General features: G+C 59.0%; 8 protein-coding genes across 8 annotated transcripts; 4 read left to right on the top strand and 4 right to left on the bottom strand.

Moving 5' to 3' along the window:
- Nucleotides 1-392: 392 nt before the first annotated feature.
- SPSK_02305 (SNW domain-containing protein 1) lies at nucleotides 393-2539 on the bottom strand (the record flags this gene model as incomplete). Its single annotated transcript, XM_016729177.1, has 4 exons — nucleotides 393-1510; nucleotides 1593-1673; nucleotides 1746-2319; nucleotides 2396-2539. 4 exons carry the CDS (start codon nucleotides 2537-2539, stop codon nucleotides 393-395), a joined length of 1917 nt encoding a protein of 638 aa, XP_016589313.1.
- An 861-nt stretch (nucleotides 2540-3400) lies between these two features.
- SPSK_02725 (uncharacterized protein) lies at nucleotides 3401-4177 on the bottom strand (the record flags this gene model as incomplete). Its single annotated transcript, XM_016729592.1, has 3 exons — nucleotides 3401-3691; nucleotides 3779-3967; nucleotides 4025-4177. 3 exons carry the CDS (start codon nucleotides 4175-4177, stop codon nucleotides 3401-3403), a joined length of 633 nt encoding a protein of 210 aa, XP_016589312.1.
- Nucleotides 4178-5260: 1083 nt separating this feature from the next.
- On the top strand, nucleotides 5261-7235 carry SPSK_02334 (alkaline phosphatase D; the record flags this gene model as incomplete). Its single annotated transcript, XM_016729206.1, has 2 exons — nucleotides 5261-5347; nucleotides 5418-7235. 2 exons carry the CDS (start codon nucleotides 5261-5263, stop codon nucleotides 7233-7235), a joined length of 1905 nt encoding a protein of 634 aa, XP_016589311.1.
- A 1037-nt stretch (nucleotides 7236-8272) lies between these two features.
- SPSK_02400 (trimethyllysine dioxygenase) lies at nucleotides 8273-10002 on the top strand (the record flags this gene model as incomplete). The annotated part of the gene is made up of 6 exons (XM_016729272.1): nucleotides 8273-8526; nucleotides 8585-8602; nucleotides 8658-8724; nucleotides 8794-8854; nucleotides 8943-9866; nucleotides 9923-10002. 6 exons carry the CDS (start codon nucleotides 8273-8275, stop codon nucleotides 10000-10002), a joined length of 1404 nt encoding a protein of 467 aa, XP_016589310.1.
- A 1471-nt stretch (nucleotides 10003-11473) lies between these two features.
- SPSK_02365 (protein phosphatase 3, catalytic subunit) lies at nucleotides 11474-13316 on the top strand (the record flags this gene model as incomplete). Its single annotated transcript, XM_016729237.1, has 2 exons — nucleotides 11474-11657; nucleotides 11752-13316. 2 exons carry the CDS (start codon nucleotides 11474-11476, stop codon nucleotides 13314-13316), a joined length of 1749 nt encoding a protein of 582 aa, XP_016589309.1.
- Nucleotides 13317-14218: 902 nt separating this feature from the next.
- On the bottom strand, nucleotides 14219-15603 carry SPSK_02512 (phosphoserine aminotransferase; the record flags this gene model as incomplete). Its single annotated transcript, XM_016729381.1, has 2 exons — nucleotides 14219-14603; nucleotides 14675-15603. 2 exons carry the CDS (start codon nucleotides 15601-15603, stop codon nucleotides 14219-14221), a joined length of 1314 nt encoding a protein of 437 aa, XP_016589308.1.
- A 1433-nt stretch (nucleotides 15604-17036) lies between these two features.
- SPSK_02484 (oxidoreductase, short chain dehydrogenase) lies at nucleotides 17037-18489 on the top strand (the record flags this gene model as incomplete). The annotated part of the gene is made up of 2 exons (XM_016729353.1): nucleotides 17037-17106; nucleotides 17162-18489. The coding sequence occupies 2 exons, from the start codon at nucleotides 17037-17039 to the stop codon at nucleotides 18487-18489; spliced, it is 1398 nt and encodes a 465-aa protein (XP_016589307.1).
- Nucleotides 18490-18817: 328 nt separating this feature from the next.
- On the bottom strand, nucleotides 18818-24748 carry SPSK_02132 (HATPase c domain protein; the record flags this gene model as incomplete). The annotated part of the gene is made up of 1 exon (XM_016729009.1): nucleotides 18818-24748. The coding sequence occupies one exon, from the start codon at nucleotides 24746-24748 to the stop codon at nucleotides 18818-18820; it is 5931 nt and encodes a 1976-aa protein (XP_016589306.1).
- Nucleotides 24749-25445: the final 697 nt, after the last annotated feature.

Below are 25445 nucleotides of genomic sequence, written 5' to 3'. Positions count from 1 at the left end.
TACAAAATTCATCACCCCATACTGTCGCACGGTTTGCCAACGGCACTTCGACATTCGAAGTACGTCGTGCTTCATGATCTAGAAAGAGCCCGTCTTTCACTCCATCAGGCCGCTCCTGACCCGAATTGCTCAGCCATACGGCTATTTGCGAAGCGATATGTGCATGAACCAACAGTTGCTAACAGCAGCCTCAATAACAGGCTAAGAATTCACACAATTGTTCACCAGAGACTAGTACATGGCTCATCACCGAATCCAAATGTACACGAAACAATGCTCGGCTTTAATCCACGTATGCCGTTTGTCTAGAATGCAATGCTATCCAGCCAAAATCAACCCAAAATGTGTGCCAAAAAGCACCATGCCACTGCCCCTTGTCGGCCCGGTCTCGCTTAGTCGTCATCCTCCACACGCGCCCGTTTGGACTGGCGTGCTGAAGGGCCACCGTCAGCCTGTAATCCGTAGCCGCGCTTGCTCCCGCCCGCTGACGCGCCGCCCTGGCCCTGTCCCTGTTCCACCTCGGACAGAAACTTGTCCACATTAAACGGGTCTGCAGCCGCACTGCTACCGGCAGGGCCGCTGCCCGACACGCCCAGCCCCGTCGTCTCCTTTTCAAACTGCACGGGACCTTCACGCGCCTCGACGTCGCGCGCGCCTTTGAACGTGCCCCGACCCAGCGCCTCGCCGAATCGGCTCGTCTTTTGAATCTTGGCCATCTCAGCGTCGCCCGCCGCCGGGTCGTCGAAGTCGTCGTCACCGCCTGCGCCGCCGGGCCCGCCACGCGACCGGTAGATGCTGCTGATCGCGTCCTGCGCTGCAAACAGCGGCTTGTCGTATGGGTTGTCTTCGTTGAAGCCGCTGTCGAAGCCGCTCGTTTGGTTGAACAGCCGCGAGTCGTACATGCCCTCGGCCGACGCCGTGGGCTTCGCCAGGCCCAGCGCCACCTTTTCGGAAATGTCCCGGTTCTGCTCACGCGCCAGCACCTGCATGCGGCGCTCCGCACCCATGCGTGACTGTCGCAGCTTGCGCTCTTCCTCGCGCCGCTTCTCGCGCCGCGCTTCTTCTCGTGCACGCACGGCACGGTCCTCCTCCTCTTCGCTGCCGCCGCGACTGCGACTGCGCCTGCGACTGTCGTACGACCGCGACCGCGACCGCGAATCGCTGTAGCTGCTGCGGCTGCCCGACGACGACCGCGACCGTTCCCTTCCGCGCCCTGGCCGCCGTGAAGATGAGGGACCTGCGGCGGCTGCGCGCTCAGCACGTGCCTGCTGTGCCAGCTCGCGCAGGTGCTCTTCCTTTTGCAGCTTCTCCTTCTCGGCCAGACGCTGCTGCATTTGTGCGCGCTGGCGCACCTCTTCGCGTGCGTGTCGGTCCGCCATGAATAGTGCCTCGGAAAACTGTGCAAACTTGTCATTGATCGTGACGTCCTCGAGGCCCTTGCCAGCAGCTGCTAGGCGCTTATCGAGAGGAACCGTGTAGCCCTTGGGGTTCTTCCAGTTGGAAATGGGTGCTGAAACAGAAAACAAAAGAATTAGCGAGTGGGCAGAATTGGGGGGATGATCAACAACACAAGAGCGGGGGCAAATACGTACGTGGAATCTTCCATGCTTCCTGGTCTGCCGCCGTCAGTTTGCGCGGCGGGCTATGCATGACGGGTGGTGGAGGGCTGGGGGCTGTAAACGATGTTAGCAGATAGATACTAGACAGGACGAAACCGCTGCGGGACAATGGGAGAGGAAACATACGTCCGCGAGGGATCTTCTTGTGTTTGAACTTGGGCGGCTCGAGCGGATCCCGCTGCCGCTCGACAATCTTCATCACGCGGTCCTGTTTCGTGCTGCTGTCGCCAAACTGCGACGCCGGCGTGTACCGCACGTAGGTTGCCTCCTTGCGCTGGCCGCCCATGTGCGCCAGCGTCTTGGGCTTCTGTGCGGCCACCGCGCCGCTCACCAGCAGCGCCAGCGCGTTCTTGGTCCGCTCCGTCGTCTCGGCCACCGACTCCTGGTCCGGGCGGTCCAGGTTCAGGTCGCCCGCCTCGGCGCGCTGCCGCAGCGGAATCAGGTCCTTGAACGACGTGTGGATCACGCGGCCGTCTGCGTGGCCCAGCCGTGCAATCGCGTCGTACTTGACTTTGCCCTCGCCGTCCACCTGCACGGCCAGCGCGTTGCTCTTGGTCTTGGCGGCGGAGGCGCCCGGCCGGCCCATGTCGAGCGGGTACTGGGCGAACGGAATTTCTGGAAACGCGCCGCCGTCGCCAAAGTCTTCAGGCGCCCGTGGCCGCCAGCCCTGTCGTTGGCCATACGGCGGTGCCGTTGTTCGCTGTTGGTTGTTGGTTAGCGAGAAACTGGTCCCATGGTTCGCCGTCTGTGCCTCTCCATGCCGTCCGTGTGCTCACCTTCAGAACCACCTGTGTCTCGTCCAGGTCCGCCGCGCTCACGATACGCGGCCCTCGCTGTGCCCGCACCGGAGCCTCTTCGTCTTCGCCCGTGTACTTGGGCTTGGGCAGCGACTGCGCCAGTGACGACGCAATCGAAGCCATGTTAGCGGTCCGTAGGGAGTGTCGGTGTCGTCCCGTATGTCGTCAACGCGCTTCCCTTCTTTGGGAGAGCGCGATGTGGTCGGCCGGATCTGGCCGCACCGTTGTTGTGGAAGAATATATAATGCTATTCGAGCGAACGTATGAGTGCGGACGACGATGGCAGATGTAGGCGACGAGGACGTATGTCGCTGTTGCAGCAAGTTGAAGATGGCAGAGGTGGTGGATGTTGCCTGCACAGTAAAGTCTACGCGGTTCGAGATTGGTATTTTTTTGTGGGGCCTACTAGCCATTTGTACTGTGTTTATAGTCACAAGAACACTGTAATCAACACTGTGTCATGAACTTGCATTCCCACTGTACCCTATGGCTTGAAAGATGCCACATTCATGTCATGGATGAAACCTTTTGCTACTTTCGACTATCATCTACGAACTCCACGACATGACGGCACCACAACAATTTGCATGTCCTACGAAACATATGTCACAATTTCCGGCTATGGTCACGTGACAAGATGTCGATGTGTTGACTTGCAAGATGCAACGATGAACATTCATTACGTGGCTGTATTAAAAAAGCATGCTCTCTGCGTCGACGCCTTCTAAGTTTGTTCCTCACTTGGTGGCAATGCCATCTCTCGTGGTATTTGTACACACTGTAATACCAGCAAATGCGCTCTCCGTCCTATGTTCCTCGCGTCGGAAAGTTCCATCTCTTTATCGTTATTTGTTTTGATACCGTACGCCAGTCGTTTTTGCATCGCGCCCATCGAGACAAAAGGGAAACAATAAAACACAAGGTGGAAGAAGATGTAAAGTGCTCTTATCGTACAGCGTGCGAGAGCGTGATGGCCGTTATCGCTCAAACGTAGCCCTTGCGTGCGCCCTGGAAGAAGAAGCGCACGACAAAGACCTGCAGGGCACCCATGCAGACAATCAGGCCCGACTGGATGAAGCTAAAGTTGATAATCCGCTTCTCGGTGCTGCGGACGGTGCTGAAGTTGCGGTTCTCGCGGGTGCGGAAGTACTTTTGGTTGCGCGTAATCGTCGACAGCTGGCCGGAGATCTTGAAAGCGGACTCGGACAGCGCGCTCGTCTGCTCGTTGGAGCTGCCCTGCCTGGACGGGAGTGCCACGCGGGCCTCGTTCTCGACCTGGGAAAGGAAAGGGGGGAAGCATTAGCTGTGTGCGACGGAGATGGGGCATGTGGGTGCAGAGTCTTGAGCTTCCGCTAGACTTACCGAAATCTCAAAGTCGACGTACTTGTCGGTGTACGTGCTCATCTCATTGTTGAAGCAGAACTGATGCTCGCCAATCTCGTTGGCCGTAAAGACAAAGTCGCCCTGGCGCTCGTTGAGGCCCTCAAGCAGAATCTTGCCGTTGGGGTCGACGACCTCGTAGTTGACGTCGAACGAACCGCCCGATTGGACCTATTGTTGTCAGCACAGCGCCCACCATCTCCGTGCCGTCTCCACATGCCAACCTACCGCAAAGTAAAAGGCAATCTTCTCGCCCTTGGTCGGGGCCTGCGCGTAGAAGCACGCCTTCTCACCAGCTGCCAGCTTGTAGGTCAGGGCCGTCGCCGTGACGTCCGTCGCAAACCAGGCCGCGAGGCCGGTCAGCATTGTGGAAACCCGCATCGTCTGTGTCTTTTGTCTGGTGTCGTCGTCCGGAGAGGGGACGGTGGAGGAGGATGGCCGTGTGCGGGACGTGAGACGTTTTGTTGAATGTGAAAATGTCCAAACGGGACGATGCTGCAAAAAGGGGATTTTGCTGTGATGGCCCACAACGCGGCGCGAGCAATTGAAAAGGGATTGCTTCAGGACACGCTGGACACGCTGCTGTCCACCCCCTGGCTCGAATGGCTACAGAGTTAAATGGGCTAGTATTAGCGGCGAAGTAAGGCCCTGTAATACGACCGTACAGCTTCCAGTTTTAGCGGATTTTCAATTTCCCAGCACCGAGTAAACTCGTTCAGGGGGGAGGAGCGACAAACTGGCCAGGCTCAAAAGAGAAGTGGGTCCGCATTTGACGCTACAGAAGGGAAGCTAACGACTTGAGTTTGGAGGACAGCTCCTTACACACTCGTCGATCTGCTCAGCCAATGGGCTAATGGGGGAAGGCGCGACACAACACGACCGCCGAAAGCTTGACGACATTGGCCTAGAGCAGGGTTTCAAGAAGCTCCACTGGCCACTACCACCAATGCAATGATATCATTAATTAAGCTCCGGCAACTGGCCCATCCCCCCACAGGCGTCCCAGCGCGTTGCTCCTTCCCGTCCTGCCCATGTCAAAGAACAACCGTTCGACCTTCCGTATTCGTCTGCTGTCAAATCTCGCAACTCACAATTTATTTTTGAGCTTCTTCAACCTTTACAAAACATCACCAGCAACAGATTTTAGGCCAAACTGCACATGTTTTGCCGCCTTCTAGCTTCCAGCGTTGTTGCATTGTCGTTTAACACGGCTGCCCACCACTGCGGATGCTCAACAACCTGACCAGTGTTTGATGCCCAGCGCAACGCTATCACTCGGACTGTTTTGATTGCTTCGCCTGGCAAACGTTGACGACAGCAAGCCGCATCCATATACAGAGAAACGCCCACAAAGCGATCGAAAGCAGCTACATTCGTCGAGCAAGTCGTTCGCTGCGCCGTGCTCTACTCGCATCGGGCCACCACCTAGATCCACAACGGTCGCGACACACAGAAGCTGGCACCATGGCGGTCCAGACCAAGATTACGACGGCGACGTCGGTTCTGATCCGTTTCTTGTCGTACATTTTCTTGCGATGGGCTCTCATTCCTGTATGTTGAGTCTGTTGGTTGTTCTTGTATTCTTGTCGTCCATCGATGGTTCACCGCTAACACTGCCTAGATCATTCCCCATCTTGTGTTTGCTCTCATAGCAATCTACATCCCGTCATTCGTTTTGAGCTACCTGGCGCAGCCGCAGGCTGAGATTATTAAGGAGATGCAAGTCTTGTTGGCCGAAAAGGCCGTTGTGGACGACGACAACAACGAAGAACGAATCGAAGAGGAGGTTGTTGATATCACCAGCTCCACGTCCATCCAGCCAAGGCCCCTCAACGGTCTACGCACCCTGCTCCTGGGTGTCCCGAGCCCCAGCAAGCTTTTGTCCTTCCTGGCCGTCCTCACCAACACCATCCTCGTGGCTCTGGTAGCCGACCGCCTGTACTCGGAGCACGCCATCACGGCCGACGACCTTTCGTTTGTGCGCCTCGGCTACGTCTCCGACACCGAGGCCAAGTTCTTAATCCGCGAGCCGGATCAGGCGAAAATGCCCGTCTCCATCGACCTCCGCATGCGCGACGCGCAGCCGCCGTTTGACAATCCCCTGTGGCAGACCGCCGGCGGCGCGCGGTGGACGGACAACAGCACCGACTACACGGTCGTGGTGAACGTCAAGATCCCGCACCCGGGGCAGCGCGTGTATGAGTGGCGGACCTCTAACAACCACTCGGGCGAGTTCGTGTCGGGACCCAAGGCGGGCGTCGCGCCCGCTCTGCACGACGGCAACTTCACGTTTGTGGCGACGTCGTGCATGATCTCGCGCGTGCCGTACACGCCGCTGGACCACCCACTGGCGATCCCTGGCACGCGGCACCTGGCACGCGTGCTGCCTTCACTGGGTGCACAGTTCATGCTGTTTCTGGGTGACTTTGTCTATGTCGATACGCCGCGCTGGTGGGGCAAGTCGGTCAGCGACTACCGCCAAAAGTACCGCCAGGTGTATGCGTCGCCGGACTGGAACCCGATTGCGCAGAACCTCAGCTGGATCCATGTGCTCGACGACCACGAGATCGCTAACGACTGGGACAAGCGGGAGACGGGTATCTACCACGCCGCTGTGGACCCCTATCACCACTACCACACGGCGGCGAACCCGCCGCTGGCCCGCCAGGCAGGTGCCGGGGGTCTGCTGCGCGGCGCGCGGGCGGGTGCCACGTACTTTGAGTTCTCGCAGGGCCCGGCCAGCTTCTTCATGCTGGACACACGCTCGTACCGATCGAGCAATTCGATGCCCTTTGACAGCGCAAACAAGACGATGCTGGGTGCAGACCAGCTGGCCGATTTCCTGGCGTTTCTGCGGCGGCCCGAGCCGCGCGGCATTAAGTGGAAGATTGTGGCGTCGTCGGTGCCGTTTACCAAGAACTGGCGCATTAACACGCGCGACACGTGGGGCGGATTCCTGGTCGAGCGCCAAATCATTCTGGAGGCCATGTGGGATGCCGGCTTGCAGGGCGTGGGCGTCGTGATTCTGTCGGGCGACCGGCACGAGTTTGCGGCAACGCAATTCCCGCCGCCGGCGCCCAACGCATCGGACCCGGCTGCACCACCTGCCCGCTGGCCCGCCAGTGTGGCCGTACACGAGTTCTCGGCGAGCCCGCTGAGCCAGTTCTACTCGCCCGTGCCGAGCTACTTCCAAGGGGGCAGCGAGGATGTCAAGATTGCGTACATTTACCGGGGCAACTCCAAGTTTGGCGCCATCACGATCCTGCCTCCGTCCGCATCCACCGACGGCGGTGACGCAGCCGCGGGGTCACACAGCCGGCTGCAGTACCGTCTGTTTGTGAACGGCAAAGAGGCATGGAACACCATCCTCGAGACACCCGAGGCGCTCGAGGGGTCCAAGTCACGGCCCAAGTCGTTCTGGAGCAAGCTTTTGGGATAGAGGCTGAGGTTGAGGATCGTTGAAGCAGAGGCGTTCTCGTTGTCGTTGGATAGTTCTTATGAGAGTCTTGCGGTTGGGGTCTTGTTTTGGATATGCCCTTTTGGTTTTCTTGTCATAACAGGTTTAATTTTCGGTTGTCGTGCTTTGGACGGCCGTGCTAGTCTACATTCGTCGTTGCTCCTCTTTCTATGTTTCATATTACAACTTGCAGCAACATTTATTATGTCTACCGTCTCGATCGCATTCATGGAATATCTGCATGTGGGCAAGGCTTAGGAACAGACTTTCGGGCGGCAATACAAGCGTTGTTACTGCTCTCAGAGCCGTTGAATAATAACACGAGCATGACCACAAGGACATTGCCTGGAGACAACTGCCAGGAGATAAACTTTGACGGATTCCACGACGAATCGGATTACTACAAACCCTGTTGTCCGTCTTGCTACATATCGCGATGTAGCTTTGATATCAATTTTCCTCCTGCATTATTTATCTATTTACTGTCAGCCCCGAGCTCTGTCAAGCAGCCACATGGTGGCTCACTAGAATTTACATTACCGTCTGAAGCAGCCGACCCCACATAATATCGTCCCGCTGGTGCCTTGAACTTTCAACTGGAACCTGTTTCTCGCGACAAAGCGTCCGGCGTCAGTGGAGCAAAGGCGGGCACATAACAAGCAACGATACGCACGTGAGAGACACAGGAGACAGGCTTGTTTTAGGGGCGGCTTCAGTGGCTGTTAGATGCGCTCGGGAAGGCCGTCATTTGCCGAGGAACAGGACCTGTAACGGCAGGTGCGCTCGCCCACAAGCGCGTCCCAGTGCGCCCAGAGTAGGAAGGTGCTAGCGGCGAATTCTAGCTTGGCACCGTCCCCATCCTTTTGACTCGCAATAGCTACAAGCAAACTTCAACGTTGTACGACTTGTAAACGACACATCTCAAGTCACGTTCTCTCTCACTGATCCCCGTCGAGCTCACAAGCATACGCGCTGACTATAATATTTTTGTGTGTTCCCCGTGTTTCCAGCACCCCGTCATGCCGGTTCGTTCCCGTCTACCGGCGTTGCTGCCGAGATCGGGACACCAGGCGCCTACTGCGATTCTGACGCCGGCGGCACGGCTGTCTGCCTGGTCCTTTTCCTTCCGTCCACTCCCCTTCTCACGACGCTTTACTGCTCCATCCCAGCGGCGGGCCGTTCGGTCTTTCAGCAGTGGTTCCGGCGTGCAAGTGACCCCGACCGACCGGTCGGTGAAGATTGCCTCGTCCGAGGCCACGAAGAGAGCCGAGTTGTGAGTAGAGTCACGGAGCATCATTTGTATACGAAAATACGCTGGCTAACTTTCATAGACCAAACTTCTGGCTACGGTATGCACTTTATATTGAACACAGATGGCCACACAGCAACTCACTAACAGCACAGAGACAACTGCCGCTGCTCGAGTTGTGTTAACCAGGATACGTCACAGCGGAACTTTGACACATTCAAAGTGAGTGTGCACATACAGAAACTGGCGAAATGTTTTCCATTTCATGAAGAACAAAGTCTAACCAAGCAGATCCCCGCCGATGTTCGTGCCCTCGAAGTCAAGGCCGACGACAAGGGCCTGAATGTTGTTTGTACGTCGCCATCACGGTATCTTTACGACGACTTGTATCGTCACCTCGTCCTGGGACTGCTTCTTGTGCTGACATGACAGGGTGACAGGGTCCGGCGACAACCACAAGAGCCACTACCCATGGGACTTTATCACCTTTTACCAAAACAACAACCACCGGTCGCCCGAGGCGGTCGACTTCCACTTTTGGGGCAGCAACGTGGCCGACCGTCCGCCCACAGTGCACTTTGACGCCGTCATGAACACGTCGTCCGACGAGGGCATTGCCCAGCTGACGGATCTTGTGCGCCGCTACGGCTTTGCTTTTGTCGAAGGCACGCCGTTTGCCGACCCAGCCGACACCCAGCGCCTACTGGAGCGCATCGCCTTCATCCGCGTCACCCACTATGGCGGCTTCTACGACTTTGTGCCTGACCTCGCCATGGCCGACACGGCCTACACGAACCTACCGCTGCCTGCCCACACCGACACGACCTACTTTACCGACCCGGCCGGCCTGCAGGCGTTCCACCTGCTGTCCCACCACGGGCCGGAGCCAGCGGCGGGCGCCAGTCTTGGCGGCTCCTCGCTGCTGGTGGACGGCTTCCACGCCGCCCGCCTTCTGCGCGAGGAGCATCCCGAGGACTTTGACGTTCTTACGCGCGTGCGCCTGCCCTGGCATGCCAGCGGCAACCAGGGCATCACGTTGTCGCCCGACCGGCGGTATCCCGTGATCGAGGTGCTGGACGAGCAGGACCGCGAAACCACGGGAGCGTCGCCGCAAAACCGGATCCACCGGATCCGGTGGAACAACGACGACCGCGGCATAGTGCCCTTTGGCGGGCCGGACGCCGACGGCATCGACCCCGGCCGCTGGTACGACGCCGCCCGCACGTGGCAGGCCATCCTGAAGCGGGCCGACGTCGAGTACTGGACCCAGCTGCAGCCGGGCACACCCCTCATCTTTGACAACTGGCGCGTCATGCACGGCCGCAGCGCCTTTGTCGGCGTGCGCCGCATGTGCGGTGGATACAGTGAGCTCTCTGTCCTGACCCCTTACCCGAAAAGTCATTGTGATCTAACGATACAGCTGCGCGTGACGACTTTATTTCACGCTGGCGCAATACAAACTACCCGCGTGACGAGGTTCTCAAGCAGGTCGTGGGCTAAAACGTGGAGAGACGTGCAATCGCGCTCAGAACAGAATGTATATAAATCAAAAGCAGTTACATTTGACGCATGCCATACATCAAAATGACCTGCAGATTTCCATACTGAAACGCCCAACAAGGCTTAAGTGGCGATCGACAGCTACCAACCCGGAAAGCAGGGCGTTACACCAAAACATGTCAACAGCTTTCCGATACTCTGGCATGTCTCACTCCAGCCGTTGCTTGCGACTGGATGGGTGGATGTCATTGTAATAGGTTAAGGTCGCCCTCCGCTGCAGAAGCAACGGCGCTCAAGTCCCAGTGTCGAGCCCCACTTCTTCCAACCCTCCTCTAGGCTGCCCGCCCCGTCCTCGCTAGGCGCCAAAGAGGGAGGAGGTTCCTGCGTCCCTCGACTTTCTCCTCTTATGATGTCTCGTTACAGGCACCGCGCACACTACAAGCACATAAATACACTGTAGATTGCAACGAAAACACCCCTAGCTCAGGCAAGCTCCAAAGTCGCATGTTTCTCTTGCCAGCGCCAGCCGCCAGCTCCTTCCCGTACGGTCTGCCTGCCTCGCAACCTTGCCCCTCCTTTTCGCACCTGCCACGCTCTGCCAAACAGCAAAATCCATTTCGAGGCTCCATCCCTCCTCGCTCCTGCCTCGTGCATATCCCCCTCTTCGTCATGTTCCAGGCTCCTTCCCCTTGTTTTCTCACTCTGGTGTCTCCATAAAAAATAAGAAAAAGTAAGCAAAGCGCACGTTGGACATTGGAAAGAACGAACGTCCTCCGCTCCTGCTCTCGAACGCCCCTAACCTGCTCGCCTGCCACCTGCCCGTTAAAAGATACGTGCACTCCGTATTTTTCGTGCCAAACACGCTTGTGCCCGATCGGTCTTGCCTTTCCAGCCCCATAGTATTGTTCCGGCGTCTGGCGGAGGTCATCGTACAAAGTACTTCCTTCCGCAACACTTTCCGCCGACCTTTCTCTCTGTTCTCCTATTTACACATCTGCCACATCGTCTCCTCCTCTCGTCTCTGCATCATCAACGGCCGTTGGCGACCAAAAGCAGGCGCCCCCCCCTTCTTTCTCCCACACCCCTCGACCCTGACTGAACGTCGCCCCCGCGCCCCACCGATTGTTGCTGTCGACCCAAGCTAGTTCTTCTTCACCGACAGAACCCCCAGCCCAGACATTACCGGCCGCAAGGACGCAGGACATAAAATTTCTAGCGGAGCCTCGTTCACAACGTTCTACTTTGAGATCTAGAAACGTGACCCCAGAAACAACGAATCCCGACGACCGTGTGACAACCTCGGCGGTTCACGGCCCTCTCCTTGCATCTGCCACCGACCATCTTCGTCTTGTCACGGCGCATCCTGACGGTTGACTGATCTGATCCACCGGCTGCCTCAATTCGCACCACCTCGTCTTCTTCCTCCCGTCTTCCCTTCTTCTCGTATTCCTCCCCTCTCCCACGCGGCAACATGGATCCCGACAGGCCGGCTGGCGAGGCCCCCGCGCCGTCTGCCTACGAGGAGCGCCGCAACATCCAGGTCGACAACGCCATCCGTGCCATCACCGAGAAGAAGCCGATCCCCGAGATTGACTTTTCAATCCACACGATGGAAGACGGCACCAGCGTCAACACGACCGAACGCGTATGCAAAGGTGCGTTGCGATGGGCATCCTGTTCCCCTTGACATCACACCGAACACCATGCTGAATGCTAACCTCGGCCTCGGCCTCCCCCTCCTCTCTGCAGACGTCCAAGCACCCGCAACATACAAGCCCACCGACGAGCAATTCTTCCAGGACGAAGCGCACACCAAGCCCAACATCGCCTTCCTCAAGCAGCACTTCTACCGCGAGGGCCGCCTCACCGAGGAGCAGGCCCTCTGGATCCTGCGCAAAGGCACCGAGCTGCTGCGCGCCGAGCCCAACCTGCTCGAGATGGACGCGCCCATTACCGTCTGCGGCGACGTCCACGGCCAGTACTACGACCTCATGAAGCTCTTCGAAGTCGGCGGCGACCCGGCCGAGACCCGCTACCTGTTCCTGGGCGACTACGTCGACCGCGGCTACTTCAGCATCGAGTGCGTCCTCTACCTCTGGTCGCTCAAGATCCACTACCCCAAGACTCTCTGGCTGCTGCGTGGCAACCACGAGTGCCGCCACTTGACCGACTACTTCACCTTCAAGCTCGAGTGCCGTCACAAGTACTCGGAGACCGTCTACGACGCCTGCATGGAGTCCTTCTGCTCCCTGCCCCTCGCCGCCGTCATGAACAAGCAGTTCCTCTGCATCCACGGCGGCCTCAGCCCCGAGCTGCACACCCTCGACGACCTCAAGAAGATTGACCGCTTCCGCGAGCCCCCGACCCAGGGCCTCATGTGCGACATCCTCTGGGCGGACCCGCTCGAGGACTTTGGCCAGGAGAAGACGAGCGACTACTTCCTGCACAACCACGTCCGCGGCTGCTCCTACTTCTTCTCGTACCAGGCCGCCTGCGCCTTCTTGGAGAAGAACAACCTGCTGTCCATCATCCGCGCCCACGAGGCCCAGGACGCCGGCTACCGCATGTACCGCAAGACCCGCACCACCGGATTCCCCAGCGTCATGACCATCTTCTCGGCCCCCAACTACCTCGACGTCTACAACAACAAGGCCGCCGTCCTCAAGTACGAGAACAACGTCATGAACATCCGCCAGTTCAACTGCACCCCCCACCCGTACTGGCTGCCCAACTTCATGGACGTCTTTACGTGGTCGCTGCCCTTTGTCGGCGAGAAGATCACCGACATGCTCATTGCCATCCTCAGCACCTGCTCCGAGGAGGAGCTCAAGGAGGAGGCGGCCGCCGGCGCGCTGCCCTCGCCCTCGTCCGGCGCCATCACCTCGCCCTCGTCCGTCAGCGGCGGCACCACGTCGCCCACGTCGCCCGGTTTCGGCAGCACGGCCGGCATGGACCCCGAGTCCATTGAGTTCAAGCGCCGCGCCATCAAGAACAAGATTCTTGCCATTGGCCGCCTGTCGCGCGTCTTCCAGGTTCTGCGTGAGGAGTCGGAGCGCGTCACCGAGCTCAAGACGGTCGCCGGCGGCCGTCTGCCCGCCGGCACGCTCATGCTCGGTGCCGAGGGCATTAAGAACGCCATCAGCAGCTTCGAGGACGCCCGCAAGGTCGATTTGCAGAATGAGCGCCTGCCCCCCAGCCACGACGAGGTCGTCCGCCAAAACGAAGAGGACCGCGCCCAGGCCCTCGACCGCGCCACCAAGGAGGCCGACAACGACAAGAAGCTGCACACCCTCTCAAGACGACTCAGCACGTAAGTACACGGTCCCTTTGTCCATCTCTACACCGCGAACTTGTACAGACACTAACGATACGACAGTGACCGCAAGTAATACCCGACGGGAGTAGCTTATGGTTTCCTTTTTTGTCTCGTCCATCGTGGTCATAACTTCGGACGGCTGTTTATCTTGGAACGATTTTGTCGATGCCCTACCATGAATCTTGTTTCTGTTTTTTTTTTCCCTCTCATTTACATCAAATAGTTTTTGTTTCTTGTATTGCGCATGTCTTTTGTCATATTCTTCTCGGGCTCTCGGGGTAACGAATCTATGTATCCTTTTTATTCAGTAATTTGGTTTAGGAACAATCAAAAGAAGTGAGGGTCAAAAAGAACTGACGAATGATGTGCACAACCGTGTCTGATTTTTCGCTTTACACAGTGGATCTTTCAAGTAAACCAGTGAATTAAAAAAACACAATTGTTTTGAATAATTTAATTTTGTGAAACGAAAAGGTTTCATTATCCAAAACAATAAAATAAAAATATTTGAAATTTTTTTTTTAAAAAAAAACCTGATTTTCATCATTGTACCATTATGTTAAAGAAAATAAAATGCGTAAACAAACCAAGTATTTACATTGTAAACTCTACACCAGCAGACATATTAGAACATATACTATTGCTGGCGATATAATAAAATGAGGCTGTTTATGTCAAAGACCAACCTAGCGAGGTAATGGGCTTTTCAAAAATATAAAGCCATAACAAATGAAGCAGTATAATCAAAACGCTATTTCCACACACGTTTTTGGCTGCCTTTCTCACCCATTTCTTTTCCTTACCCCACTTCTTCAAGTTAGATTCAAGTAATAGTAGATGCTCCTCCTATGCGGTGCTACTTTGCCTTTTATTTTTTTTTTAATTCCACCTCGCCTACCTCTAAGCCTTGTTCTTCTTGGCAAAGTCGTCAATAAACGTGGCCAGCTTCGCCGCACCCGCCTCGCTGATCGTGTTGTAGTTGCTCGCGCGGATGCCGCCGACGCTGCGGTGGCCTTTGAGGCCCGTCAGGCCGAGCGCCGTACCCTCTTTGAGGAAGGCCTTCTCGGCGGCGTCACCGCCGTCGGCGCCGGCAATCACGCGGAAGACAATGTTCATGCGGGAGCGGACAGCCGGGGTGGGGGCGATGCGGTAGACGTCCGGGTGGGCGTCGAGGGCGGCATAGATCTGGTTGGCCTTGCGGACGGCGACGGCTTCTTGGCCGGCGGCCTTGTCGTCGGGGAAAGCGGCGAGGAGCTTCTTGAGGACCTGGCCGGCGATGTAGGCACTGGGTTCGTTAGTACGAGCGAGGACAAGCAACAACAAAAGCGAGCGAAGCGAGGACCAAAAAAAACGTACTCAAAGATACTGAGGGTGTTGTAGAGACTGTCATTCTTGGCAATGGTCTCGTAGGAGAGCACAATGGGGCCAATGGGCAGGTGAAGGGCGCGCAGCAGGTCGGCGGAGGGCTGCGGCAGCAGGCTCTTCTTGACGACGGCGACAGTGATGCCCGTGGAGCCCAAGTTCTTCTGGGCGCCAAAGAAGAAGAGGCCGTAGTTGCGGACAGGCACGGGCCGCGACAGGATGTTGCTGGACATGTCGGCGACGACGGGCGCCGTGGTGTGGCCGGCCGCGGGCACGAGGGCGGGCGGGAACCGGGGGAACTCGACGCCGTCGACGGTCTCGTTGTCGCAGTAGTAGACGAGGGCGGCGTTGGGCGACAGCTTGCCGACCCAGGCGGCCTCGTCGGGGATGGCGGCGAACTTGCTGGGCGTGCCGCTGCGGGTGTCGGTCTCCTTGCGGCCGTCGGCGACCAGGTTGACCTTGTCGGCGCCGAGCAGGCGCTGGGCCTCCTGGTAGGCCTTGAGGGACCAGCTGCCGGTCACGAGGTAGTCGAGGCGCAGCTCGCTGTCGACCTTGGCGCGCAGGGCCGCCAGCAGCTCGGGGCTCGTGTCGTCGTCGGGCAGGCCCTGGGCCACCAGCTTGGCGCGCTCGCGCAGGACCCACGCGCCGACCAGGTTGTAGACAGTGGCAGAGAACTCGCCCGTGCCGCCGGCCTGCAGCAGGATGACCTCATACTCGTCGGTGGGCACGTCGAGGAAGGTCGCGAGGTCGGCGCGGGCGTCGCGTACAATGGCCGCAGCGGGCTCTGAGCGGTGGGAGATCTCGGCAAGACCTAGGCCGCTGGCGTTGTAGTCGACGAGGGCGGCGGCCGCACGCTCGAGGACGTCGGTGGGCAGCAGGGCAGGGCCGGCGCCAAAGTACGTGATGTCGTTGCGTCCAGGCATGTTTGGGAGATGTGATGATGTGGTCGAAGCTCTCACAGGTGAGAGTGGAGCGGAGACGGTGCGGGCAGGAAGCTGTACTGGTTGCCGTTTGAACAAGTCCTCGTACAAACGCTTGAACAGGAAGGCACGATCAATTGACAAGATAGGGAAGAACCGGTGACTCAAGACTCAAATTACAACGTGGAAAGAGCAACCGTCGCTTTTTAAAGGCATTGACACATCGGACGCCTGAATTACGTGTTGGGTCGTTCTTGCTGTCCCCGCCATTCAAATTTTAGCAGCGATTAAAGCGCACAGCAAGGCAAGACCAACTAGCCGGTGTCGGACCAGCGCCTGCTCCAGCGCGTTTCTGGCGTCTTGAGCGAACCCGTGTGGCTCCCCAAACCAAAGAGACTGAGGGCTGCAGCCGTCACCAGCCAACCAGCGGCCATGACGTGACTCATTTTATTTCGCAAGCAGAATGTGCGCTGCACAAGACGCCTGGGCTCCTTCCCCAGATTTATATTTCGCAAGACAAATGTCGCGGGGGTGGGAAGGCACGGCGTGGGGTAGGTGCAGCCGAACAAGACAAGAGCGTCGACAGTCGTGTGGGGGCTGGTCCTTCCGTTTCGGCGGCAAATGGGGCAATTTGGAAAGAGTGTACGCCATTTCGTCGTGCGACGTATTGCTTGACTGGTCGGAAATGGAAAGGCCGAGTGGTACTTGTTGTAAAAAGGAAGGACGATGGCGGCGACTGGATGGCTCTTGCCTGCTGTGCAACCAACAATGTTTGACCACAAGGCTGCGCGCCAGTATCACAGCCTTGTCAACGTCGTCCAATTCCAGTTTGCATGAGAGATGCGCCTGTAACTGATATGATTGCAAGGGCCTTGTGCATGGCCACACAAAAGCAACCATGAACCATTGCCTGCCGCATACCGTGGCCCTGCGTCTGTCGAGTCTCGGCTTCGGGACTTGCAATTGCCGCGACTGCCTAAAACAGCCCCGAGACTCTGGGTCGTTGTTTCCAAAATCTGATCTGCCACGGCAGCCCAGGCCAATCAATGTTGGGGTCCCTATCAAAACCGTTTCTCCGCACCTTTTGGAGCTCTGCAATATAACACTCTCCGACGGCATCTCCCACAACATCCATCGCACCCCGGCCCTCTCTTAACCATCCGCTTATTGCCAACCCTCCATGATCTCCTGCACGTCACCCGACGGCGGAAAGATTCATTGGCCGTTCTCCTCGTTCTCGCTTCCTCTTGGATAGACTTGGCTTTATACAACAAACCTGGACGTCCTTCTTTTGTCTCTCATTTCTCTTTTCGTTTCCCCTTTTTCCCTTTTTCTCTATTCCGTTTTATCATTTCACGTGGTCGCGGCTTGTTTCCTAGCGACGTCGCTCCCTCGCCCTCCTCTCATCCATGATCGTGAGATGACCGCCGCCTGCAATGGCGGACCGCAAGAACGCTGAGGCTGCCGCCAGCCGGCACTCGCATGCCATCCCTCCACCGTCTTTCCGTGAGTGTCGCCTCCTTCAAGTACGTCTGTCGAGCCCTTCCGCTAACTGCAGCAGCGACGCACAACTCGCCCCGCACCTGGTTCATCACCCAGGCGCTCTCGCCGCTGGCCATTCGCCTTATGCGCTTGCTGCTGGCCCACGGTGACTATGTCGTTGCCTGTCTGCCGCCACACGATCTCGACAACGAAGTCATCAGCGCCGAGTTCCGCGAGCTCGCCGACGAATGCCGCAACCCGTCCTCTGGCCGCTACAAGGACCGCGAGGGCTGGAAGGACCGCATCCGCGGCATCCGCTGCGACGGCCGCTTCATGGGCCAGTGCGGCGCGGCCGTCGCCGAGGCCGTCCATGTGTTTGGCCGCATTGACATTGTGCTGTGCTGCTCGTCGGCGGCCGTGGTCGGCGCCGTCGAGGAGGTGGGCGGCGGCGGCGGTGGCGGTGGCGGCAATACACCCAACCTGTTGGGCCAGAACATTGTGCGCGACCAGTTCGAGACCGTCTTCTTTTCGCAGGTCAACTTTATTAAGGCCGCGCTGCCGCAGCTGCGCAGCCAGCGGACGGGCCACGTCGTGGTCCTGTCGAGCATCGGCGGCCACATTGGCATGCCCGGCATGCCCATCCACACTGCCGCGACCTGGGCCCTCGAGGGCTACTGCGACTCGCTGGCCTACGAGATTGCGCCCTTCAACATCAAGGTCACCGTGGTGCAGCCGAATACCGAGGTGCAGACCCTCAGCAACCGGATCACCTTTGCGCCGTCCATGCCCGAGTACGAGGCGGCAGCCGAGGCGTCTGCAATTGCGGCGGCGGCGGCATCGGCAGCGGCGGCGGCTGCCGAGAGCCAGGGCCCAGGTGGCAGCACGGCCCCGCCGGCCGACTTGATCGAGGCGCCCACGCCGAGTGTGCGTGACCTGCTCACCCGCGTGCTGGATTTGCACGGCGAAAATGTCGGCTTCTCGACCACCGCATCCGCCGCATCCACCGCGTCGCCACCGGCCGTGTCGCCCGCCGCCTCGGCCGCGTCGGCCCCCTCGTCCACAGCGGCACCAGCATCCGCCGCACCCTCCACACCCACCGTGCGCTACCCGCGGCTGCCGGCCCCGGCGCTCGACCGCCTTGTGCTCGAGACGGTGCACGCACTGACGGCCATTGGCGGCCACGAGAACCCGCCGACGCGGCACATTGTGGGCTTCGAGGCCAGTGCCTCGGTGACGGACAAGCTCAAAACGGTCTCGGAAGAGCTGGAGGACTTTGTCGAGGCAAGCCTGTCTGTCGACATTTTTGACAGCGAGCTCAAGGAGGAGGCGCGCGAAGGCCGTGCAGCGGAGCTGGCCGCCGCCGCCGCTGCCGAATCGGCGGCCCAGCTAGCAGCCGACCTCGAATAAACGACCAGCCCCGAGCGGCGGTATCGTTGCATCGAATTAGGAAGCGGAAAAAGCAAAAAAAAAACATTGAATAGCGACGTCAAACCGTCCTGTCTACAAAAGAGGAGAGTTCTATAAAACGGTATATCGAACTGCAAAGGAGTGGCAAAAATAACAAAACATAAAATCAAATCTCTCGCCTAGATTCTGGCGACATGCTAACGCCCTCTGCATGCTCCTCTACAAGTCTAAGAAAGCAACCAAATCCGCACAGAAAGAAAATAAAAAACCGCCTAAACTCCAAACTTGGCATCATAGTAAAAGATGCGTGCGAGACATGTGCGATGTGTTAATCCATCAGGTTCGACGGACGCTGGCCCGTGGACGTGGCCTGATCGTATGAGGGCGGCGCAGGCGCCGACGGGCCGTCGCCATCGCCGCCATCGCCGCCGTCGTTGGCGGACACGAGACGCGACGCACCCGCAATGGCCCCGAGGTCGCGAGCCGGCGCGTTGTTCCATGACGCAGCGCGCGCCGTCATCTTGTGGAAGTACTGCTGCACAAACGTCTCAGTGTAGTAGCTGTGCACCGCGTTGTGGCTCTGCTCGAGGTTGTGCGCCAGCTCGTGCGCCAGCACCACCCACCACCACACCGTCGCGTCCACGCGCGCCTGCTGCGCATCGCGGTTGCCCGCCGCCTGCATCTTGCGTGCGTGCAGCTGCACAAAGTAGCGCAGGTTGCAAAAGATGCTGCCGCGCGTGTTGAAGGCGATCGTGGGCCCCGTGGCATCGTAGTACATTTGCACGGCGTCGGGCGCCAGGTCGTAGACGGCCGCGACGTCGCGCAGCAGCGCCTCAAAGGTGGCAATGACGCTTCGGTTCTGCGCCAGGAAATCCGCCGCCGGCAGGGTCACCGCGCGGGCCAGGAAGACGTTCATGCCGCGCGGCGCCTGGGCGACCATGGCTAGGTCGTGCGCATGGTTGCTGTCGCAGTACGTCGCCTGCTCCTTGACCAAGTTGGTCGTGGGCGGCGTATACAGCGAGTTCGAGCCAAACGGCCGCGTCGCTTGGATCGCGTTCAGCATGTTCTGCTGCACGACCGCCGGGTTAGTCACGCGGCCCTCGTCGTTGTTGTTGCTGTCGTGCTGTGTGCTGGTGGTTGGAGCTCCAGCACTTCCACTGCCGCCTCGCGCACTCCGCTCGTCCTCGGCGTGGCCGCCATCGTCAGAACTGTGCTCTTGGTCCTGCTTGTTGTCGAGACCCAGGCGACGCGTCAGGCCCGAAAAGATGCCCCTCTTCTTGATGGCGTTCTGCTGCTGCTGGTGCAACAACTGCGGGTTCGACGGTGGGAAATCATGGACCGGCGCACTGTCGCCGTCGTCGGCAAAGCCACCTGGCATCTTACGGTCCGGCGACGACTGGGCCGCTGCTGCTAGCTTCGACCGCTCGGCCCATTCTTTCTCGTCGGCCCGGATGCGCTCCTGCTCCGCCTCCAACGCCTTGCGGCGCTCCTCTTCGGCAATTCGCGCCTCGGCCGCCCGCTGGCGCAGGATGCGGTCGACGTTGTAGCCGCGGGCGCGCAGGTCGAGCAGCTCCAGCTTGAGGAAGGGCTCAAAGAAGAAGTAGGCCTGTTGGCTGGGCCGGCTCAGAACCAGCTGGCAAATGGCCTGGCCGACCTGGTACATGTCGACTCTGGATTTGGACGCGACGTAGAGCACAAAGCCCGAGCCCTTGCTGCGCGCGCTGGCGGCCGACCGCTTCTCAGTGTGCGTCTCGTTGCTATGGCGCAGAGACCGGCGTAACGATACGGACTGGACCATCTCGACGGCCAAATTCTTCTCGAGCCAGCGGATGTCGTGCTTGATGGCATCGTGGCGGTACTTTTGGTACTCGTACAAAAAAATCTTGGACCGTTCGATAACAAAGGACCGCAGCTTGACGGCCTCGGCTTGGCTGGGGCTGTGGGCGCCGATGCGGATGTCTTCCGTAACGACCTGGCTCAGCTTCTGGGCGCCGAGCGCTAGGTAGAACGCTTCGAGTGCATCTTCCTCGGGCGCACACATGAGATGGTCCTTAAAGAGACGGTAACTAATGTAGTCGTCCAGGATGCTGATGTTGGCCGCCGAAGCCAGCTGGTACTGCCGAATGGGCGGCTCGTCGATGTCGTCGTCGCCACCGTCGTCGTTGGCGGCGTCCTGGGCAGAAAACAACGTGCTGAATGCCCCCTGGCCATTCTGCTGGTTCGGGCGGCTGGGGCTGATCTCCCGCGAGGCGAGCAAAAACGGCGCTCTTTGCATCTTTTGGAGCAGCTCCCGGTCGTTCATAAGCCGTGGTAGCTCTTCGGCGAGCGAGCGCAGCAGGGCCAGGTAGCGCTCGGTTGTTTGCATTGTGCTGAGGAGACGCGCGGGCTCGTTGCACGCCAGGTGGGCAATCTCGATTTTGGTCGGCTCGGACTTGGAGCCGCACCTGAACAGAAACGCATTGCCGTTGACACCAAAGTCGACAAAATCAAAGATGTCGCCGTATGTGGCCGACGAGCCTAGGTAGCAGGACTCGGGCGAGACGTGTTCAATGGTTGTCTGGGTCGACTGCCCACGAGCAGCAGGTGTCTTCTTTTCGTCTGGGTATCCGTTGGCGTTCGGAACGGGGGCCGACGACGCCGTCACGCTCGACTTGCGAACGACGGGTACAAAAGCGCCCTTCTTCAGCATTTGGAGGCTGTTGCCCGACAGGTCGGCAAGGCGGGTCGCAAAGTACTTGAAGACGACGGCAGCATCTTCCTTTGACCGCGGCGGCTTGGCCAGGAGCCGCTTGACGCACTCGTCCATGGGCGGATTGAGGTAAACACCGAATTTGGCGGCGTGTGGCTGCAAGTCCTTGCGTAGAATGGGGAAACCGAGGACGGCGGCGTCGGCGTTCTGGTAGCAAGCCGAGGGCGCCACAAGCACTTCCTGTGGCTGTTTCTCGCTGCTGCCGCCGCCGCTGACCTGGATGGGCATGATGGCCATGTTCGTACCGCGAACATTGTACGTTCCGTAGCCGTGTGTCTGGTGGTGTTCAATAAAGTAAGCGCGCGCCTTGTCGCGCAGGGACTGGCTGGGCGATGCCATTTTTTCAACCAGGTTGCTGGCATTTGGATGGTGGCGCAGGCCCAGTGCGGTCAAGAACTGGGCCTCGGCGCTGGACTTGCGGTAGTAGTTGCCGGGCTGATCGGGCCACTGCACGATGGGAAAACCTAGCTCGCGTACGGCGGCCGACGGCTCGTACAATTGGTCGGGCCGGTACAGCGTGGCACCAGACAACTGCGACCCTGGACCATCTGTGCCGGCCTCAGCCGGGAGAAATGCCGTCTTGCGCAGTTTATTAATGTCGTTGCTGGGGATGTCGCCGCGGACGGACGCGAGGTACTTGATCAGCTCGACATGGCTCCAATTCTTCCTGGCTGGGGCAGCGAGAGCGGCCTTTTCCGACGTGCCAGCGGCACCAGCAGTAGACGTGCCGGCGGTGCTGGGCACGGAGGGGGTCGGCTGGCTGAGCAGGCGCGTGAAGATGGTGTCGAGATCGATGGTCTTGCGAACGCCCAGCTGCTGCAAGAACTTGTCCTTGAGATGCTGGCAGTTGGGTGCCACAACAGGCAGATCATCAAACAGTTTGACGGACGGGAAGAAGGCCTCTTCGGGTTTCCTCATGCCCGTGCGCGTGGGCATTGTGGTGTGTTCCTGGAGCAGGGATACTATGCTCGACTTGCTTGACAAGCTGGTGTTGTCCCAGTTCTTGGAGACGACAAGAAGAACCTGTGCGGCAAAGTTGGGATCAACCGTCAGGTTGCACTCTGCGCCGAGCTGCACCCGGGACGCCACGAGGTATTCCACCCACGGCAAGATGTCCAGCGCACTCCAGCCCAGCGCCTGCAGCTGCGGCGTTGGGATGGAGTTGGTGATGGAGAGTGGAAGGGTGTTGGGTGGGATGGGCAGATTGGCCGGGATCTTGTTGCCAACCAGAAAGTGCTTGATTCTGTGCAGCTCGAGGAGAGCCGAGCTGCCGGTTGTCTCATCGACGACATTCGCAACCGCCGCGGTCAACAGCTTCTGCATGTCTATAAAGCTCAGCTCGCCCTTCCTGGTTTGCGTGCTGGTCCATTTGAGGAAGTGCACGAGCTGGTCACGGTTCAGTGGTTTGGACTCGAGCTCGGCCTTGACGTCGTCCATCGTGGCGTCCTGGATGATGCCAAAGTCATGTAGTTTCTTGATGAACGGGTCGTCTTTCATCTGCTCCACGACGACGGGGATGCCGTCCACAAAACTGCTCAGCTCGACGTTGCTCATGCGCACCTTGGCCGTGGAAAGGACGCCGCGGCTGGAGAAGACGTCCAGGGACGGGAGCGCATAGGCCGTCCAGAAGGCTTCCTCGATGATCTGGCCGACATAGGCGCTCGGGGTCGAGTCACTAAAGGTGTACGTCTTGAGCACGTGCAGGGCCTCGGGGACAAATCGGGCGACCTCTTCGGCCGTGGGCACAGGCACGACGCTGCTGTTTACAGCCACGGTACCAGGGGCCGCATTGGCAGCGCGGTTGGCCTCGACAAACTGGCGGAACTTGACGGCGAGGTCCGCCATCTCGTTGATGAACGCCAGACGCACCAGAATGCCGGACACGCGGAGCAGCTCCATGTTCCAGTTGCGCACCCAGCGGGCGTTGAGGTCAATGGCCTCGCGCTCCACGGTCGGGATCAGCGACGGGGCCGAGACGTGCATGCCGCCACCGGTCGTCTGCATGGTCGGGAAACCAATGAAAATGCGGCCGCCCGGCTTCTTGCTCGGCAGGACTGAGGCAAAGATGTCTGCGGGGGGAATGGCCGGCGTATAGTCTGGCGGAGGCGGCAGAGCACCGGCGGTTGACGGCGTCTTTTTGTGTGACAACCTTGCTGGCTTCGCCGTCGCCGGAGCCGTCGTAGCTGTAGCTGCCGCTGAAGCAGACGAAGAAGCTGCTGCTGCTGCTGCTGACGCTGTCGTCATCGCGCCCACGGCCTTGATGGCTTCCTCAGACGCCAAGACATCGTCGTAGGTTGACGTCAGAATGGCCATCTTGGTTGTCTTGGGTGGGGGCTTCTTTGTGGCGCGCTCCAGCTCTGTAGCGAAGTTGGCAGACACGTTGGTCTTGACCGATGCCGACGTGACACGCAAGAAGATGCTGGCGCGGCCTGTGCCGGTGAGGTTTTCCAGCAGGGCATCCTGGGCGACTTTTTCCTCGCGCGCGGCCTTGTTGCGAGCCTCCTTCTGAGCGGAAGACGAGGACGACGAGCCCGTCAGCCGCGAGAAGAAGCTGCGGAGGGACGGCATGTCGCCCGCAGACATGCCGTAGGTGTCGGTTGATTTGCTGCTGCCGGGCTGGTTGCTGCCGCCCGACGTGGAACCAGAAGCAGACGCCGAGCCGGTCGCAGCGGTGGACGGCTTCCAGGCTACGGCGTGCATGTATTGAGCATCGATCTGGGCGCTGGAGCGGTCGACACCGGCCACGGTCATCAGGCCTTCCTTGGTGCGTACATCGAGGTTGCGCGGGATGGACACGGCGACGCTTGGTGACAGCTTCTTGTGCAGATCCAGAATCTTCCAGTCGTCGACCCAGAACTCAATGCGCTGGAGGGCGACAAAGGTCAGAGAGGTGGCGAGGAACTGGCTGACGGACAGCAGATTGGGCAGCGCCGTGGTGGCGTTGCGGTAGTCGAGCACAAAGGTGGTCTTGCCGGCCTGGTCGGGCGCGACGGCGTCGTCTGGCACGGCCATCTTGCGTGTGAAGAGGGCGTTGCCTTTCCAGTAGAAGGCCATGGCCTCGCGGCCGGAGCGGACGAAGGGCTCCTCGCAGTCGGCAAAGACGCTGTAGAAGCCCACGCCAAACGCACCGATCTTGGTCTCGTCCGGGTTGCCCTCGGCGATGCGCTTCAGGCGGGCCCAGTCGGTCTTTGTAAATGCCTGGCCGTCGTTCTCGACGAGCAGCCGCCGCAACGTATGATGCAGGACGGTATGGCGCAGCAGGGCATTCGGGTTGCTCGCGGCGCCCGCATGCAGCGGCAGCGGCACAGACGTGGAGGGCGTGGTCTCCCACTTGATCTTGACGGTCGTGGCCTGGGCGTCGGCAGCGTTTTGGATCAGCTCACGCAGCGTCGTCCACTCGCCCGAGTAGCGGGCCAGCACCTTGTCGATGAGGGCGCGCGTGTCGACGGTGACGGCTTCCTCGTCCTCGCCGTCGCGGAGGGCGGCGGCCCGCAGCTTTGTGTAGTCCATGGCGGCCAGGACGGGTTGAAAAGTGGCGGGACGAGTCCGGTGTCTCGGGCCAGACTGTATATTTCGATGTGTTTTATGGTGATTCTCGCAAAGTTAGAGAGACATGGTCGAGGTCTTCGGATGTGAGACACGGGATGTCAGAGGTCGAGAAGAGCTCCGTTCGAGGGGATGTTGTCGATAAAACGAGAAACGCTGGTACGGGTCTAATAAACGTTTAAGAGTCTGGGGTCTTTGATGAGTCTAATAAAAGTCTGAGAGTTTTGGGTATCTGAAAGACAATGCTGGAAACGTCTAACGAGGTGGGCGATGAAAGCAGATGGAAGGCCAGCCGAAGTGAATATATAGAAGCAAGGGACTGGTTGCACAAGACGAAAACGGCACAAAACGCCAGGTGAAAGAGATGGACAGGGACGGCAAGGCTGCCTCGTGGGCCACGTATTGCTGAAAGGGGCGGTTTTTGTGATGATCCTTTTTAGATGCAGAAGCAAAAGGTGACGAGGAAAAGAGGAAAAGAGGAAAGCGAAGTTGGCCACCACCAGGACAGGCCACTGTATCATCGTATCGCTACGAAGGCAACCGCGTCCTACATCATGGGCGGCAACTGCGACGCAGCAACGCGTCCCAGGCGGGAAAGCATGACCCAGCGGTGTAACTACCAACGGGAAACCGCAGCCCACTCGAGCCACACTAATACCCT

The sequence above is a fragment of the Sporothrix schenckii genome (assembly GCF_000961545.1).
Source record: "Sporothrix schenckii 1099-18 chromosome Unknown Cont43, whole genome shotgun sequence".
Taxonomy (NCBI): Eukaryota; Fungi; Ascomycota; class Sordariomycetes; order Ophiostomatales; family Ophiostomataceae; genus Sporothrix; species Sporothrix schenckii.
This window is presented reverse-complemented; position numbering and strand designations above follow the sequence as displayed.